General features: G+C 43.0%; 1 protein-coding gene across 3 annotated transcripts in view; it reads left to right on the plus strand.

Annotated features, from left to right (window-relative positions):
• The window catches only part of tmem132a (transmembrane protein 132A), a 21,784-nt gene extending 11,038 nt beyond the window's left edge, over positions 1–10,746 (plus strand). For all 3 annotated transcript variants that reach the window (XM_085164000.1, XM_085163999.1, XM_085164001.1), the window contains 8 exons: positions 1,570–1,833; positions 1,911–2,063; positions 2,455–2,650; positions 2,738–2,881; positions 4,302–4,504; positions 7,463–7,682; positions 7,763–7,954; positions 8,039–10,746. In XM_085164000.1, the coding sequence (XP_085020126.1) occupies positions 1,570–1,833; positions 1,911–2,063; positions 2,455–2,650; positions 2,738–2,881; positions 4,302–4,504; positions 7,463–7,682; positions 7,763–7,954; positions 8,039–8,890 (2,224 nt within the window). In that variant the 3' untranslated portion in view covers positions 8,891–10,746. The remainder of the gene's footprint in view (positions 1–1,569; positions 1,834–1,910; positions 2,064–2,454; positions 2,651–2,737; positions 2,882–4,301; positions 4,505–7,462; positions 7,683–7,762; positions 7,955–8,038) is intronic.
• The last annotated feature ends 4,299 nt before the right edge of the window (positions 10,747–15,045 follow it).

A 15,045-nucleotide genomic window follows, 5' to 3' on the forward strand; every position in this document is an offset into this window, starting at 1 on the left:
GTATTTTCTACTTCTTCTCCCCATTCCCTTGAATATTACCCTTTACTTGTTTATATGAAAGTTTACCTTTTATGGAGTTTCACAGGTTTGGGAACATTTCTATAAACATTATGCATTTCCATAATTTCCTTAGGCAGTATTGTTAAGAAGAGTAGCATAGGTTTTCACTGCTTTGCAGATGATACCCAATTTTCTATATCCATGAAGCCAGATTATAGAAACCTAAGACAGAAGTCTGGATGAAGTTGATGAATTTTCTGCTTCTTAATTCAGATCAAACTGAGGTTATTGTACTCGGCCCTGAAAATCTTAGAAATATGGTATCTAAGCAGATTCTTACTCTGGATGGCATTACCTTGGCCTCCAGTAACACTGTGAGGAACCTTGGAGTCATGTTTGACCAGGACATGTCCTTCAACGCACATATTAAACAAATATGTAAGACTGCGTTCTTCCATTTGTGCAACATCTCTAAAGTTAGAAATATCCTGTCTCAGAGTGACGCTGAAAAACTAGTTCATGCATTTATTACTTCCAGGCTGGACGACTGTAATTCATTATTATCAGGATGTCCAAAAAACTCCCTGAAAAGCCTTCAGTTAATCCAAAATGCTGCAGCAAGAGTCCTGAAAGGGACTAGAAAGAGAGAGCAGATTTCTGCCCTACAGTCGACCCCTGGTATTTGCGGGGTTAGGGACCACAACCGCCCGCGAGTAGCTGAAATCCATGAATACTTGAGACACCCTCTAAAAACACTTTTATCTGCCTATTTTAATAGTTAAAAACCAAATATACATTAAACCACCATCTAAAACACTCTAATATCATTTTATCATCTTGAAACAGGTCTCTCTTGAAGGGAATCGGTGAATCTGTGAATACTGCACCACAAGTAGGTTGGGTCGACTGTATAGACATTGTCCTCATTGGCTCCCTGTTAAATCTAGAATCAGAATCCTGCTTCTCACAAACAAGGTCTTAAATAATCAGGCCCCACCTCATCTTAATGACATCATAGTATTGTATCATCCCAATAGAGAACTTTGCTCTGAGACTGCTGGTTTATTTGTGGTTCTTATATTTAAAAGGCAGAGCCTTCAGTTTTCAGGCTCCTCTTCTGTTGAACCAGCTCCCAGTTTGGGTTTGGGAGACAGACACCCTCTTTAATTCTAAGATTAGGCTTCAAACTTTCCTTTTTGATGGAGCATATAGTTCAGGCTGGATCAGATGAACTTGAATCCTCCCTCAGTTACCTTGTAACAGTCTTAGGCTGTATTTCTTGTCCACTCACCTCTTTTTCACTCTCTATTGAATTTGATCATTAGTTATACATTTTAGAATTTGGCTTGGTGTGTGTTTTTTGTCCAGTTGCCTCTGCTTTCTTTTCCCTCCCCTGACCCCCAAGTCTGTCCATACGGGGGTCGACTGATGGGGTTTCTCTCTAATATTGTAGGTGCTACATAAATGAAATTGAATTGAACTGAATTGAATCCAAATGCTGATGAAATTAATTTTAGGCTTCAGGCCTCTGACTTTAAACTGTCCATTTGTCCTGACTCATCCTTGCAGATGTGTGGAGGACAGAGATGTGAAATCCCAGAGGCAACTTTTCTATATCAAAGCAGTGACCCTGAAGGAGGCAGAGGACAAGGGGAAAGAGCAGAGCAACACCAAACAAAACGAACCCTGTACGAGCGGACAAGAAGAGGAGGAGCTCAATCTGGACTCCCATGTGGTGATTCGCTATCACAGAGGCCCAGTCCTAATAGGACAGCCAATCAGAGTCTCAGTGAATCTGAGAGCTAATGTCAGTGGTCATTTTGCAGCCATTAGGTAATTAAAAAGAACATTTGTGCAGCTCTTCGTTCATGTCCACAGCTGCTGTCAATAGCCACTCTTTGTGTCTTCAGGATGAAGGTGAAGAAGGGCCTGGTGTCAATAGTGGCCCAGAGAACTTTGACCTCTGACATGTGGACAGTGACCCTGGAAAGAACCCAAGCCTCCAAACATGATGTGTTGTCCATCCTCTGCCACAGACAGAGAACACTAAAGCAGCCACATGAGTAAGTTCAGCAACACCTTTTTCCAACATGTTAATAAAATATTAAAGTCAGCCATCTTTAAGGAGACGTATGCAATGACTTTACTGCAGTTTCCATAAAGTGAGGTTGGGGTGCACCCTGGAGGGGTTTCCAGTCTGTTGCAGGGCTAGTACAGAGAACGGCAGCTGGATAGTGTAGTGGAACGACTACACACCTTTGGAATGGAAGTCCCAAGTTCAATTCCCTCCCAGTATCCAGTAAGGGTCCTGGCTAGGCCCCCCCATGCCGAAACACAAAGCCCTGCAATGGCGCAGCTATGTCCGCAGCTTGGACACGACACATTTCGCTGTGTGGTTGTGACTAATAAAGCTCATTTCTTCTTTCTTTGAATGTGATCTTTGTCTGCCTGCAGTCCCACTCTCCTCCAGCAGGTGGCGTGTTTGTCAGTCGACGGCTTGAGGCGCAGCTTCGGTGTTGCCATGATGGTGCCTGCTAATTGGTGGGTGGAGTACTCCAGACGTACTACCGTCCCGCCATCACATGTAGGAGCAGTGAGCATCTTTTCATTCACAGATCGTCACATCTTTGGCATTGCACCTATAACAGAGGTACGTGATTCTTTTAAAGTCCATCAGATGCCCATCACATGTCATCTGATTGCTCTGAAGGTGTGTTTCCTGTTGGTCTGTCCACAGAGTAACACGTTGATCAACACAGCTATACTGAACAACCAGCCCGTGCTGCTGCCCGTCATTGTGCTGGCTGTAAGCCATGACGAGAAGGTGTCAGATGTTACCTCTGCAGTCACATGTCACTCCATCAATGAGAACAGTATCAAGGTGCAACATGTCTCACAACATGTCTCACAACATGTTTCACAACATGTTTCACAACATGTCTCACAGCATGTCTCACAGCATGTCTCACAGCATGTCTCACAGCATGTCTCACAATATGTCTCAAAACACACATTTCACAATTTCATGAGCAGTCTGGTTCTGCTGGAGGTTTCTTCCTGTTAAAAGAGAGTTTTTCCTCAGCACTGTCACCAAAGCGCTTGCCCAGAGCTGGTCATATGATTGTTGGGGTTTTCTGTGTTGTATTATTGTTGGGCAGGGGTCTCAAACTCGCGGCCCGGGGGCCACTTGTGGACCACGTCATGTCAATATGAGCAGAGAGTACAAACATGCTGAGGACTGTGTCAGTTCAGTGAGAGTCACAAATGAATGTGTACGCTCATGTCTGCATTTTATTTTGTTAAATATGAACATAACGACAGCAGAAGTGCTGCCACGTGGGCAGACAGAGAGGACGTGTTTGTTTGGTAGATCAATGACAGGATTCAGTTAAGAGGGAGTTTGCGTTTTATCTCGTTATACAATATTTGAAAAAACGCAAACAAACAAAACATTTTCAGTATTATTTGTTTGTGTTTTCTTGTTTGTTTTGTACTCCCTGAACACTAAAGTGTCCTCCAATGAGACGACAGCGCCAGCAGTGGCCCACAGCTCATTTCAGTTTGTAGGGTCACCTTACAATATAACGCAGCCGAAATTTTATATAATTCATTTGAAATTCCATTTTTAGTTAACCAAAACAACTGCACTACCTCAGTGCTTAAAGTAAAAGTCAAAAACAGTTAAACAACATCTTGGAGTCTTTTTCAGTGGCTCAGTTTTGCCAGGTTATCGTAGAGACGGCTCGATTGACATTCAAATTTGACCTGCACCTGGTTCGTCTTAAATTTAGTTTGTGCTGTTGACTCCAAAGTCAAGACTAAACCTCAGTGTTTCTAAACCTCTCTGGGTAAATGGACCTTACAGTATACAGGGCCTCTCTGCTTCATTTGAACACTCAGAGCAATTCAAGCCTCATTCAGCCAGTCACACACATGTTCACACAGCACTTTTATTTATGCCTAAGCTTTATTGTTTGGCGAGGTGGAGTACACCACTGATTAAAAACAGCTCACCCAAAATGAAACATGCATGTTTATCCATTTTATCATTTCGGTGATATTTTCCCAGGTTTGTAATGTTGGCTTTAGAGATGTCTGAATATAACAGAATTCGTGCCTTTTCAAAAATCACAAACCAAACATTATCATCTACCAAACTGTGTTTAGAGAGGTTTAGCACAAATCTGAAAAGCATGTGAGACAGCTAATTGAACTTTAATGCCAAAAGGAAACCAGTGCGATTGCTTTAAACTGTATAGATGAAACAAATAGCATATTTTCTATGTGTCTCTTCCATACAGGTTTCCAGTGATTGCTCTACCCTCTACGTTGATGGCAGTGAATCAGGATTAGGGTCGACCTGTGCAGTGGTGGAGTTTCATCTGGGCATGCTCAGTGGGTCTGTGTGTCTGGAGGTTTGGGCTCCATCCGTGCCCCTACGTGTCTCCTTGGCAGACCCTACTCTCAGTGTCATTGATGGATGGAACCTGATCACAGAGAAAGGGTAAAAACGAGGCCCGCTGTGTCTTCAGTCTGTTTTCACTTGTTGTACTATAGTTCGTTGTGTCTGTGTTTATCTCCTCTGGATAGATGTAACCATTTCCTTAAAGGCCTGTTGAACTACACTGACTCTTCTACTGCTTGGTTCAAACTACATATTACCTAAATGAAAACAGAGTGTGAAAACTGAAAAGGTTTATGTAATTAACTCATCATGACCCCACAATCGTCCGGTCTAGCATCATTTTACCGGACAGAAATACTGCACAGTATAAAACCAGTGTATTTAATGATTCTACACAAACAGCATTTCTTATAACTCAGCAGTATAATGCATCATAAAACAGTGTAATGATTTCACAATCTTTAATCTAATGTGGCCTATAGCCATATAATGATTCAACAATTCTTTGATTAGAAGTATAAGGTGGCGTAGGATAGTGTAATAATCTCACACCTGCCATCAATGAGTCTTCCTGTCATCACATTTTTCGTTTCTGACCACAGAATATTGTTTAGCAGATGCTTACGAGCATCAGCTAAACAAGTAGTGTTCATGCATATTTTCTGTTTTTTGTTCATTCAAACATTCTAACTAGCTTTAATGCTATGCATTATCACAAACAAAGATACAGGGCTACATTAGCAAACAGGCAAATTCAGCAACTGACATCTTCTTTCATCGTCTTTCGTACTTGAGCTCGTAAGCCCAGATGAATGGGAAGGGTCGCATCAGGAAGAGCATGGTGTCAAATTTTCGCGGATCACCAGAAAAAGTCAGTCGGGGCCCAGGGTAACAACAACCGCCTCCAGTACTATTTGTCAACTGGGTCCTGGTGGAAGCTGTTGGCCAAAGACCAAAGAAGAGAAGAGAGGGGAGGCGGGAGTGTGGAGATGAGAGTAGGGATGCTGAATGTAGGGAAAGTAGGGACGAGCAGGAGACGAGGTAGGAGGAAAGCAAGAAGAATCGGAGATGGATTCAAGCTGTTGATGAGGAAGGTGCACACAGATGGACCACGTCTCTGAAGAAGGTACAATCTGACGTTTGGGCACTTTGTTGCTCTGAAGCATTCATGTGCATGTTAACAATGCCACAACCTAGGAGTACAAATTCTAGGACCCAGAGGTCACCCCAAAGGTCAAAGCATGCAGTGTTCAGAGAAACAAACAAAGAAAAAACAACAGCTACATCTCAGACGGCTTCTCTTTTCTGGAAATGAGAACTGAACATGATGACACAGATTTGCAGAGTCTGAACAAACTGGAAGACCAGAACGATGTGTGGCCTTAATGCACAGCAGCGTGTTTGGAGAAAGCATATCAACACAACACTGTACAACAACTGCCAAGCACTGGGGGGGGGGGGGGGGGGGGGGTGTCAAAGGTTCAGCCATCTGTCCAACAGCTAAAGCTTGGCCAAAACTGGGTCATGCAACGGGATGATTATGAAAAATATATGTTTCACAGTTTGTATATTTTAAAAAATCCTCATTCAGGTCAATGAGAGAGGCAGAGTGTGGGAGAAGCAGAAAAATTCCACTGAAACCTTTTCAACCTGCCAGTAATCCAATAATTACCACCACACAACCATAATTTTACACTCAGGTCAAAGCTGAATTTCTCTTCTTTCAAGCAAAGATCCAGATCCAGCAGATGAAGAGTTTTTGGAGGCATATGAGTGAGTGGTCAGAGGTTTACAGACACTCATCATGAGGCACAAAACTGTCCCATGTCAGCAAACACAACACAGTAACTTGACTTAAGTAATAAAAGTAATAAAAAGAAGAAGAAGTGTATGTTTATTGCACATTGTTATTATTGCATCTTGTTATAAATATCATTATTGTTATTGTTGTTACTGTTGTTACCCCCCCCACCAATCTGTCAGCCTCTGAACCTCAGCGCTGTCTCGTCTCTCCCTGAGATGAGCTCCACCACGATGGTATCATCTGTGAACTTAATGACTGCGTTGTCTGGCACAGTCATGTGTAGAGTGTAGCGTGTACACACTTTCTCATGGAATGGTTTTTCTTCATTTTCATGGCTATTTACATTTTAGATTCTCACTGAAGCAATCAAAATTATGAATGAACATATATCGAGTTATGTAGTAAACATAACAGCCGCCCTTTGCTTTGATTACTGCTTTGCTCACTCTTGGCGTCTCCATGAGCTTCATGAGGTCGTCTCCTGAAATGGTTTCCAACAGTCTTGAAGGAGTTCAGAGATGCTGAGCACTTGTTGGCCCTTTTGCCTTCACTCTGCTCTCCATCTCCATCGGGTTTAGGTGACTGTGAAGGCCAGGCCATCAGGTGCAGCACTCCACCACTCGCCCTCACACAGCCTGGAAGTGTATTTGGGGTCATTGTGCTGTCCTGGCGTGTTGCTGCAGGATGCTGTGGTAGCCATGATGGTTCAGTGTGGCTTCAGTTTTGAATAAATCCCCAACAGTGTCACCATCACACCTCCATGCTTCACAGTGGGAACCAGCATGTGGAGACCATACGTTCACCTTCTACGTTCAAGACACGGCAGGTGGAACCAAAGACCTCAGATCTGGACTCACCACACCAAAGCACAGATGGTCTAACGTCCACTCTTTGTGTTTCTGGGCCCAAACAAATCTCTTCTTGTTGCTTTTCCTTAGTTGTAGTTTCTTAGCAGCTGTTTGACCATAAAGGCCTGATTCACACAGATGTGTCTGCGACAGGAACTCTGTGTGGCATTGATCTGGGCTCTAATCTGAGGAGAAAAAATGGACGACATTATTGTGCCTCGGAGCTCCTGACGAGACGTAATTTGAGAAGGAGAATGTGTTGCCATTAAAATATCAGTGTTGTCATAGCAACATCTGGATGAAAAACATGGTCCTCTCTTTCTTTCAGAGTAAACGCACACTTCTCCAACATGCAGACGCAGATACGTCAGCATCTTTAACCCCTCGTGTTTTCTTCTTGCTCAGGTGTGTGCCGGTGTATCAGCGCTCCTCAGTCCAGGTTCTGACCCAGTTCACAGCCCAGGACTCCCACAGCAGAATCACACACCACCTGGGTTCCTCAGACTGGTTTGTAGATGTGACTGAGCTGGTCAGTAACTGGCTGAGAGTAGAAGACCCCCGAGTGGCTTCCCTCGGGCCCCAAAACATCGTGATAGGATTAAGACCTGGAAAGACATCACTGCATGTAGGCGACAGTTGTGCATGAGTTAACTGCTATTGCTTCACTTCTTCAGCATCTCCTCTCACTCTCACCTTCCTCCTTAGGTTATCTCGGAGCAGTGGGATGGCATGTTGGGCACATGTGACATCACTGTGTCCTCTGACACTGTCAGCGCTGGCGATCTGTCTGTACAAGCGGTCAGTGGCCTGGGAATGTCAGTGAAGTCCAGCCCTGCCCACCCCTCCATCATCACAGCAACAGTGACAGCCTACAACACCATGTACCACTATCACCAGGTGACAAACACTCTTCTCATCCCACTTCCTGAAGTCTCATTAATCCACTGAAGCTGAGATAAACGTGCCCTGTTTTCCCTGCAGGAGGCCTCCGTCAGTGTCTGGCTGCAGTTCAGTGACGACACCGCCTCCCTCCTCTCCTCTTTCAGTGACCTTCCCTTCTCCCTGCGTCTCTCCTCATTGGCTGAGAGTGTTATTATGGTGACACCCAGTTCCAATCAACGCGTCTTCGCTCAGGGTGACGGAGGTGGGCCTTTACTGCGAGCAGAGCTTCTGGTTTCTACGTGCGCCGATCAGCTGATTGTCTCAAACTCTTTTGATGAAGAGAACGAGGAGCGGCAGGCTTCTACGAGACGAGAAGGGACCCGCAGGCTGGCGAGGGGATCGGGCTGGATAAGGGTCAACTTAGACCTGGACTTCATGCAGCCAGTAGCCACGAAGAGCGAGGAAGGTGTGGAGTTTGAGTTTGACATTTCAGACACACTGGTTGAATCACACGGTGACATTTACTCATCAAACAAAGATGAAAGCTGGAACGTGAGCACCAGCAGTAACTACCATGAGAAAGTAAGTCAGACCGTGACTAACAGGAGGTGGAATGAGGTGGACAAAGGAGGCATGGTCAGTCGAAACACTCTAGAAAGAGCAGTGCTGATGCCGAGCCTGGACGAGGGCAAGGTGTACTTCTTTCCGAGCCAGGATAAAGGAGGAGCAGAGGAAGACAAGCAGGGAACTCACGAGTTGGAGCTTGGCGTGGGTGCTGTCCTCTCTCTGCTCTGTCTCTTTGCTGTCCTCTTTCTGGCTAACTGTCTGCCCTCCACCCTGCGACGTAGGTCGAGGAGGACAAAAGAGAGAATGGAAGGAGGACTGGAGGCAGGTGTGATGGAGGATGGAGAGGAGATGGAAAGGGAAAAGGCCAAGGACCGCAAGACATAGAAGATGAAGAACATAGAGCTAAATGGAGAACAATGGAGAGAGTTTTAAAGAAGTAGAGATAATTAGCAGCTGATACTGACACCTTCTCTTTGCTAGACTCACATCAGGATCTAATGAACTGATACTGTTCTATTCAAACACTTTAAAAGTTTAATTCAACCAGTTTGAGCATGAGCTGAGCTTTAATTTGAGAAAAACAACTTTTAATTTCACCAACCAACAGGTTGATGCTCATCTACATGACTTTTGCCCCCCTACCCTGACCCCTTTAAACTTTAAGTGCACATGATATCTGAATAAGGTAGGTGAGCAAAGCAGCTTTCAAAATGTATCTAAGTGTGTATAATTTAGCTTTGTAGAACCACTTATTGTTCACCCCTTTCCCTGTTGTAGACACATTTTGGAGACATCATGTTTGATCTTAGTAGGTCAGAGCTGAATAATGACTTTCTATTAAAACAAACGACACGTTTAAAGCTAAACGTAGTGCTGTCATTTTTGTCAGTCGTTAGTTATGGTTTCATTGTCGTGTCAAAAATAAAGTTTGTTTTAAGTCTTTTTGCTTTTCAAAGCTTGTACTGAGAAAAGTTATCTGAGCTGGAGTTGTTTACCTCTGCAGCTCAGAGCAGACTGGAGTTGGACTTGGGTGTAATGATCAGTGACTTAGGCCACGCCCACATGCACACAGGTATTTTTGAAAACAGAGGTTTTCCGTTTTTGGTTTTGTTTTTCAAATCCCGTCCACACGTGCAGTTTTGGAAAAATATCTCCGTCCACATGTAAACGTTAAAAATGAAATGTTGGCCAATCAGAAGTCCAGGAGCCTGGGAGGGACTAAACAGGTGCCCTCATAAAACCTGAAGTACTTTCTGCAAAGGCAGCTAATTTTGTGCTAGTTTAATGTTAATAACTAAAGACAGTATTTTCATTGTTGTGTAGACTCACTACTTAGGAATGAACAAATGCATACAGCATACAGAAATGTAATTGATTCAACACTGACGTCTGGATTTATGTTGTGACAGCGTCTGTGTGGAATGAAGACGTCCAAAGTGCCGTCTGACGCATCTGTCTTTGTAAATGGACACTGACTGAGTATGTGTGTACAAACAGCAGCAGTATCTCGTCTCTATCCGCCATTGTAGAAATGTATCTCATGTAAACAATAACATGGCGCACAGCGTGATGTGAAAAACGGCGCACACCTTTGCGACTAAATCTCCACACGTAAAAAACACAAAAACTGAGTTTTCTAAAATATCCACCCTGGCAGGAGTTTTAAAAATCTCTGTTTTCAGTGACCCAAAAGGCTGTTTTCAAAAGTCCCAGTGGACGTGTGGACGCAGCCTTAAAGGCCGCTGAAAAAGCACCGTGATGAGTCAGACGCTCAGACAGGAGCCACAGGATGATGGAGAGTGCTCTTGCTGCTGGAGGATGTTTGTTCAAGTGTCTGCCGTGGATTTGAGAGCTCAGTAAGTAAACACTGTGTGGAGTCTTGCAATACTTGTTTCAGAGGTTAAAAAGTAAAAAACATGGGTATTGCTTTTTCATCTTTGCACGGAGACCATCTGTTAGATTTCTCAACCACTGATCCAGTTTGCAGGGCTGCCAGAGGCCAAGTCACAGTGCACCCTGAGTAGGATGCCAGTCCATCAACTCAAACCATAACAATACAGGTCCTGAGCATGGAGCTGCTGAGTGAGCCAGAATATGACTGAAACCATTTGTCCGGACTTGTTGTGGAGCAGAGTGGTGCAGAGTCCTGGACTTTAACCATCCTCGGCTACTTGTTTTCCTAAAAGTCTGTAGACATTTCACAACTTGTGAAATATGTTTCATTAAAACACTGAAATTCTCTGGCTTCTGTGATGTTGACTGGCTGTTGCATATAAAGAGTGTGTGTGTGTGTGTGTGTGTGTGTGTGTGTGTGTGTGTGTTCATTCTCACACTGTAAAAAGGGGCAACAGTGCTAACTAGGGCTGGGTATCGTCACTGATCGTCTACAATCGATTCGATTTCGATTCACATGGTCCTGAATTGATTCGATTCAATTTGAATCGGGGAAATTTTTCTTCAGTCAGAAATATTATAATTCTGATCATGTATCATTACATTACCATATTTTTATATCTATAAAAAGAAAGCTGACACTTGTTAGACTTTATCAAAGGTGTGAGCGTCACAGCAGAGGCCTTTGTGTCAAAGTAGCTGAGGATAAAACAGAAAAACATGAAGGAGATTTTCCTGTTCTGGGATTTTATAAAAATATTCTGCAGTAGATCGAAAACAAAAGAAAACCATTAATCAACATCTGAACATGACCTGATGCTGCTGAAGTGAAACAGAGCAAAGTTACAGAGGTTTTAGAGACACAGCTGAGTGTTTTGCAATTTTGCATAATTTTAAAAAGTTTACATTTTTATTGAACAGCAGAAATTAGGTTTTCTTTTCGGAATTAAAAGGAAAAAAACAGCGTCCGACAGCCTTTAAACAACGGCAGACTTGTGCGTAACAAGCAAGCGAATAATGAAGAAAACAGATTTTTAGACGAGAAACTGTTGTTTAAGTACAGAGAGAGAGAGAGAGAGAGAGAGAGAGAGAGAGAGAGAGCTGTGCATGAAGTGTGATTTTATCCTGGTGGAAGCAAAACAGTAAAAGTCAGAGTGAATTCATGACGATGTTTATGTGAAGCTTAGTTTGGATCTTCTTTTGCTGCTGGTTCAGTCAGTAATGTTTGGAGAGACATCAAACTAACAGCTTCAGAATCAGCGCATAAAGGACGTGAACACAAAGTGTGGACTTTATACCAGTTTTTAAATTGTGTTGATCGGCCACGTAAAACCAGAGTTATGATAAAAATATCTGCAATGTTTGTTTTTCTTCCTGAATACTGTCGTTGTTTATATTTACTGCAGGAAGAAACGGTAAAAACGGCGTTTTATAAGGAAAACGCTCGAAAGCCTGTGAGCAAATGTACCATGTGGACCAATCAAAGAATGATATGGCAACATGGCATTTGTTGTTTAGGGAGGGGGAAGTTTTAGGAGTGACGGCATGTTTGCAACATTTAGCACAAATCTTGTGTAGTTAGTGTGTAGTTAGTGTGTAGTGTAGTCAATAGTGTTGTTGTGTGTGTCAGAACAATGAGGCGACTGCTGAATGTTACAGGTGTTACAGCAGTGATACATCTGCTGCTGTCAGGCCTGCAGGTATCAGGCTGTTGTTCTCCTTCATCTCATAGTGGACAGAAATTATTTTTTGTGGCACAAATAATTTGTGTGGCATCAGATTTGATGCAGAACAGCTGATTGTTCTGTAAATAGTTTGAAATGTTTATTTAAAAAACACCTTGGCTGCATTTTTAGGTAAACAGCTGCAAAAAACTTTGTTGTTTGCAAACTCAGTTACTTTTTTGAAGAAGTAACTATATAATTAATTGGTCATTATTTACTGTATTTTGCAGACAGAGTTACAGACTCTCTCCCAGACCACACACTCTTTATTAAAAAAAAAAAGAAAGTTGTGTTTTCAAAATTGGAGTTAAAGTTATTTTTACTTCCAATAGTGTTAACATGCTGCACAGGTCATAAACAAGATTTATTTAAATTTTCACTGTAAGTGGGCTAAAGCAGTTAATTAAAAGTAGCCTAACATAAATGCTGTAATTTGATTACTTTAATAAACATGTAACTTGGATGATTCGATGCTGGCATGACCACAGTGCACACGTCTGCTGTTGCTCACAGTGGTCCAAGTGTCTGCTCAGGGAGTTTGTGTGTTCGCTCAGACACATGAAACATTAGAGGGAACGTTGTTGACGTGCCGTCTGTGCGTCCCAGCAGTTATCCCACCTGGAGGCCACTTTGGACCAGTGAACTGCTTCAGTAAATCAGCCTCCCATGTGACCGCAGCAGCGCCCACCTGTCCACTCACTACCTCCTCCACCTGCCAACAGTCTGGACCCCCCCCCACACACACACACACGCACACACAGACACACTCACCCGCCATCACATGTCACTCCCTCTCTTCTCTGGCAGAGCTCCTGTGATCCCGTCAGCGTTGAAGTTCTTTCTCCAGTAAAACTTATTTAACTGACTCTAGCTCAGAGTCCTCACCGTGACACATGGATACAATTACTTTTGCAGTTAATATGTTTGAAATATGTGTTTGTAGCATGAGACACCTGCAGGCAAGATAGTTTTAAAGTGAACTGACAGATTTTCAGTGTTTAAGATTTTTGGTCATAAACCTAGAAATTGGTCCATAATGAGCACGAGTGCAGTGACAGCTCTGCAACACCACAAATCACCAAAATCAGTGAGGGAGTGATCCACAGCGTGGAAGGATCTCTCAAAACAACAGTTAATGAGACTAATGAGGATCGTACAGTATAAAGTATTGTCTTTAACAAATATCTAGCAATGCAATACACTAAGAGAAAAAGCAAATAATGCAGTTACTGTGGAACTTTAATATGCGGATGAGTTAGGATTCAATTCAATTCAATTTTATTTATATAGCGCCAAATCACAACAAAAGTCGCCTCAAGGCGCTTCATAGATACAGTGAAAAACCCAACAATCATATGACCCCCTATGAGCAAGCACTTTGGCGACAGTGGGAAGGAAAAACTCCCTTTTAACAGGAAGAAACCTCCGGCAGAACCAGGCTCAGGGAGGGGCGGGGCCATCTGCTGTGATTGGTTGGGGAGAGAGAAGGAAGACAGGATAAAAGACATGCTGTGGAAGAGAGACAGAGGTTAATAACAGATATGATTCAATACAGAGAGGTCTGTTAACACATAGTGAGTGAGAAAGGTGACTGGAAAGGAAAAACTCAATGCATCATGGGAATCCCCCGGCAGCCTACGTCTATTGCAGCATAACTAAGGGAGGATTCAGGGTCACCTGGTCCAGCCCTAACTATATGCTTTAGCAAAAAGGAAAGTTTTAAGCCTAATCTTAAAAGTAGAGATAGTGTCTGTCTCCTGAATCCAAACTGGAAGCTGGTTCCACAGAAGAGGGGCCTGAAAACTGAAGGCTCTCCCTCCCATTCTACTTTTAAATACTCTAGGAACAACAAGTAGGCCTGCAGAGCGGGAGCGAAGTGCTCTAATAGGGTGATATGGTACTACAAGGTCATTAAGATAAGATGGGGCCTGATTATTTAAGACCTTGTATGTGAGGAGCAGGATTTTGAATTCAATTCTGGATTTAACAGGAAGCCAAAACAGGAGAAATATGCTCTCTCTTTCTAGTCCCTGTCAGGACTCTTGCTGCAGCATTTTGGATTAACTGAAGGCTTTTCAGGGAGTTTTTTGGACATCCTGATAATAATGAATTGCAGTAGTCCAGCCTGGAAGTAATAAATGCATGAACTAGTTTTTCAGCGTGACTCTGAGACAGGATATTTCTAATTTTAGAGATGTTGCGCAAATGGAAGAACGCAGTCTTACATATTTGTTTAATATGTGCGTTGAAGGACATATCCTGGTCAAAAATGACTCCAAGGTTCCTCACAGTGTTACTGGAGGCCAAGGTAATGCCATCCAGAGTAAGAATCTGGTTAGATACCATATTTCTAAGCTTTTCAGCACCGAGTACAATGACCTCAGTTTTATCTGAATTAAGAAGCAGAAAGTTAGCGGCCATCCAGGCCTTTATGTCTTTAAGACATTCCTGCAGTTTAACTAATTGGTGTGTGTTATCTGGCTTCATGGACAGATAGAGCTGGGTGTCATCTGCATAGCAGTGTAAATGTATGCTATGTCTTCTAATGATGCTGCCTAGGGGAAGCATGTATAATGTAAACAGAATTGGTCCTAGCACTGATAAATAATGTTTTGTGTTCTTCTTTACAGCCTACAGGTCAGCTGTAGCACAGACTTCAGGCTTCTGTGGATGAAGAGTTTAACGCGGCACCCCTCTAGATGAATTCTGCCTACACCTCCAATTTATTTATTAACTCTGTGAAAGTGGAAGATTTCCCCACAGAATAAGAGAGAGAGAGAGGGCAACTATCCCACAGGAAAGAATGAAAAGAGCTGAAAGCACCACATTAGATCTGATGAGGTTGGTCACAGGAGACTTTATATGCTCTTAAATTCAGTCTGATTCTGTTCCCACTGTGGTCAAATACACATCGTGGTCATG

Source organism: Neolamprologus multifasciatus, chromosome 6 (genome assembly GCF_963576455.1).
Source record: "Neolamprologus multifasciatus chromosome 6, fNeoMul1.2, whole genome shotgun sequence".
In the NCBI taxonomy this organism is placed as follows: domain Eukaryota; kingdom Metazoa; phylum Chordata; class Actinopteri; order Cichliformes; family Cichlidae; genus Neolamprologus; species Neolamprologus multifasciatus.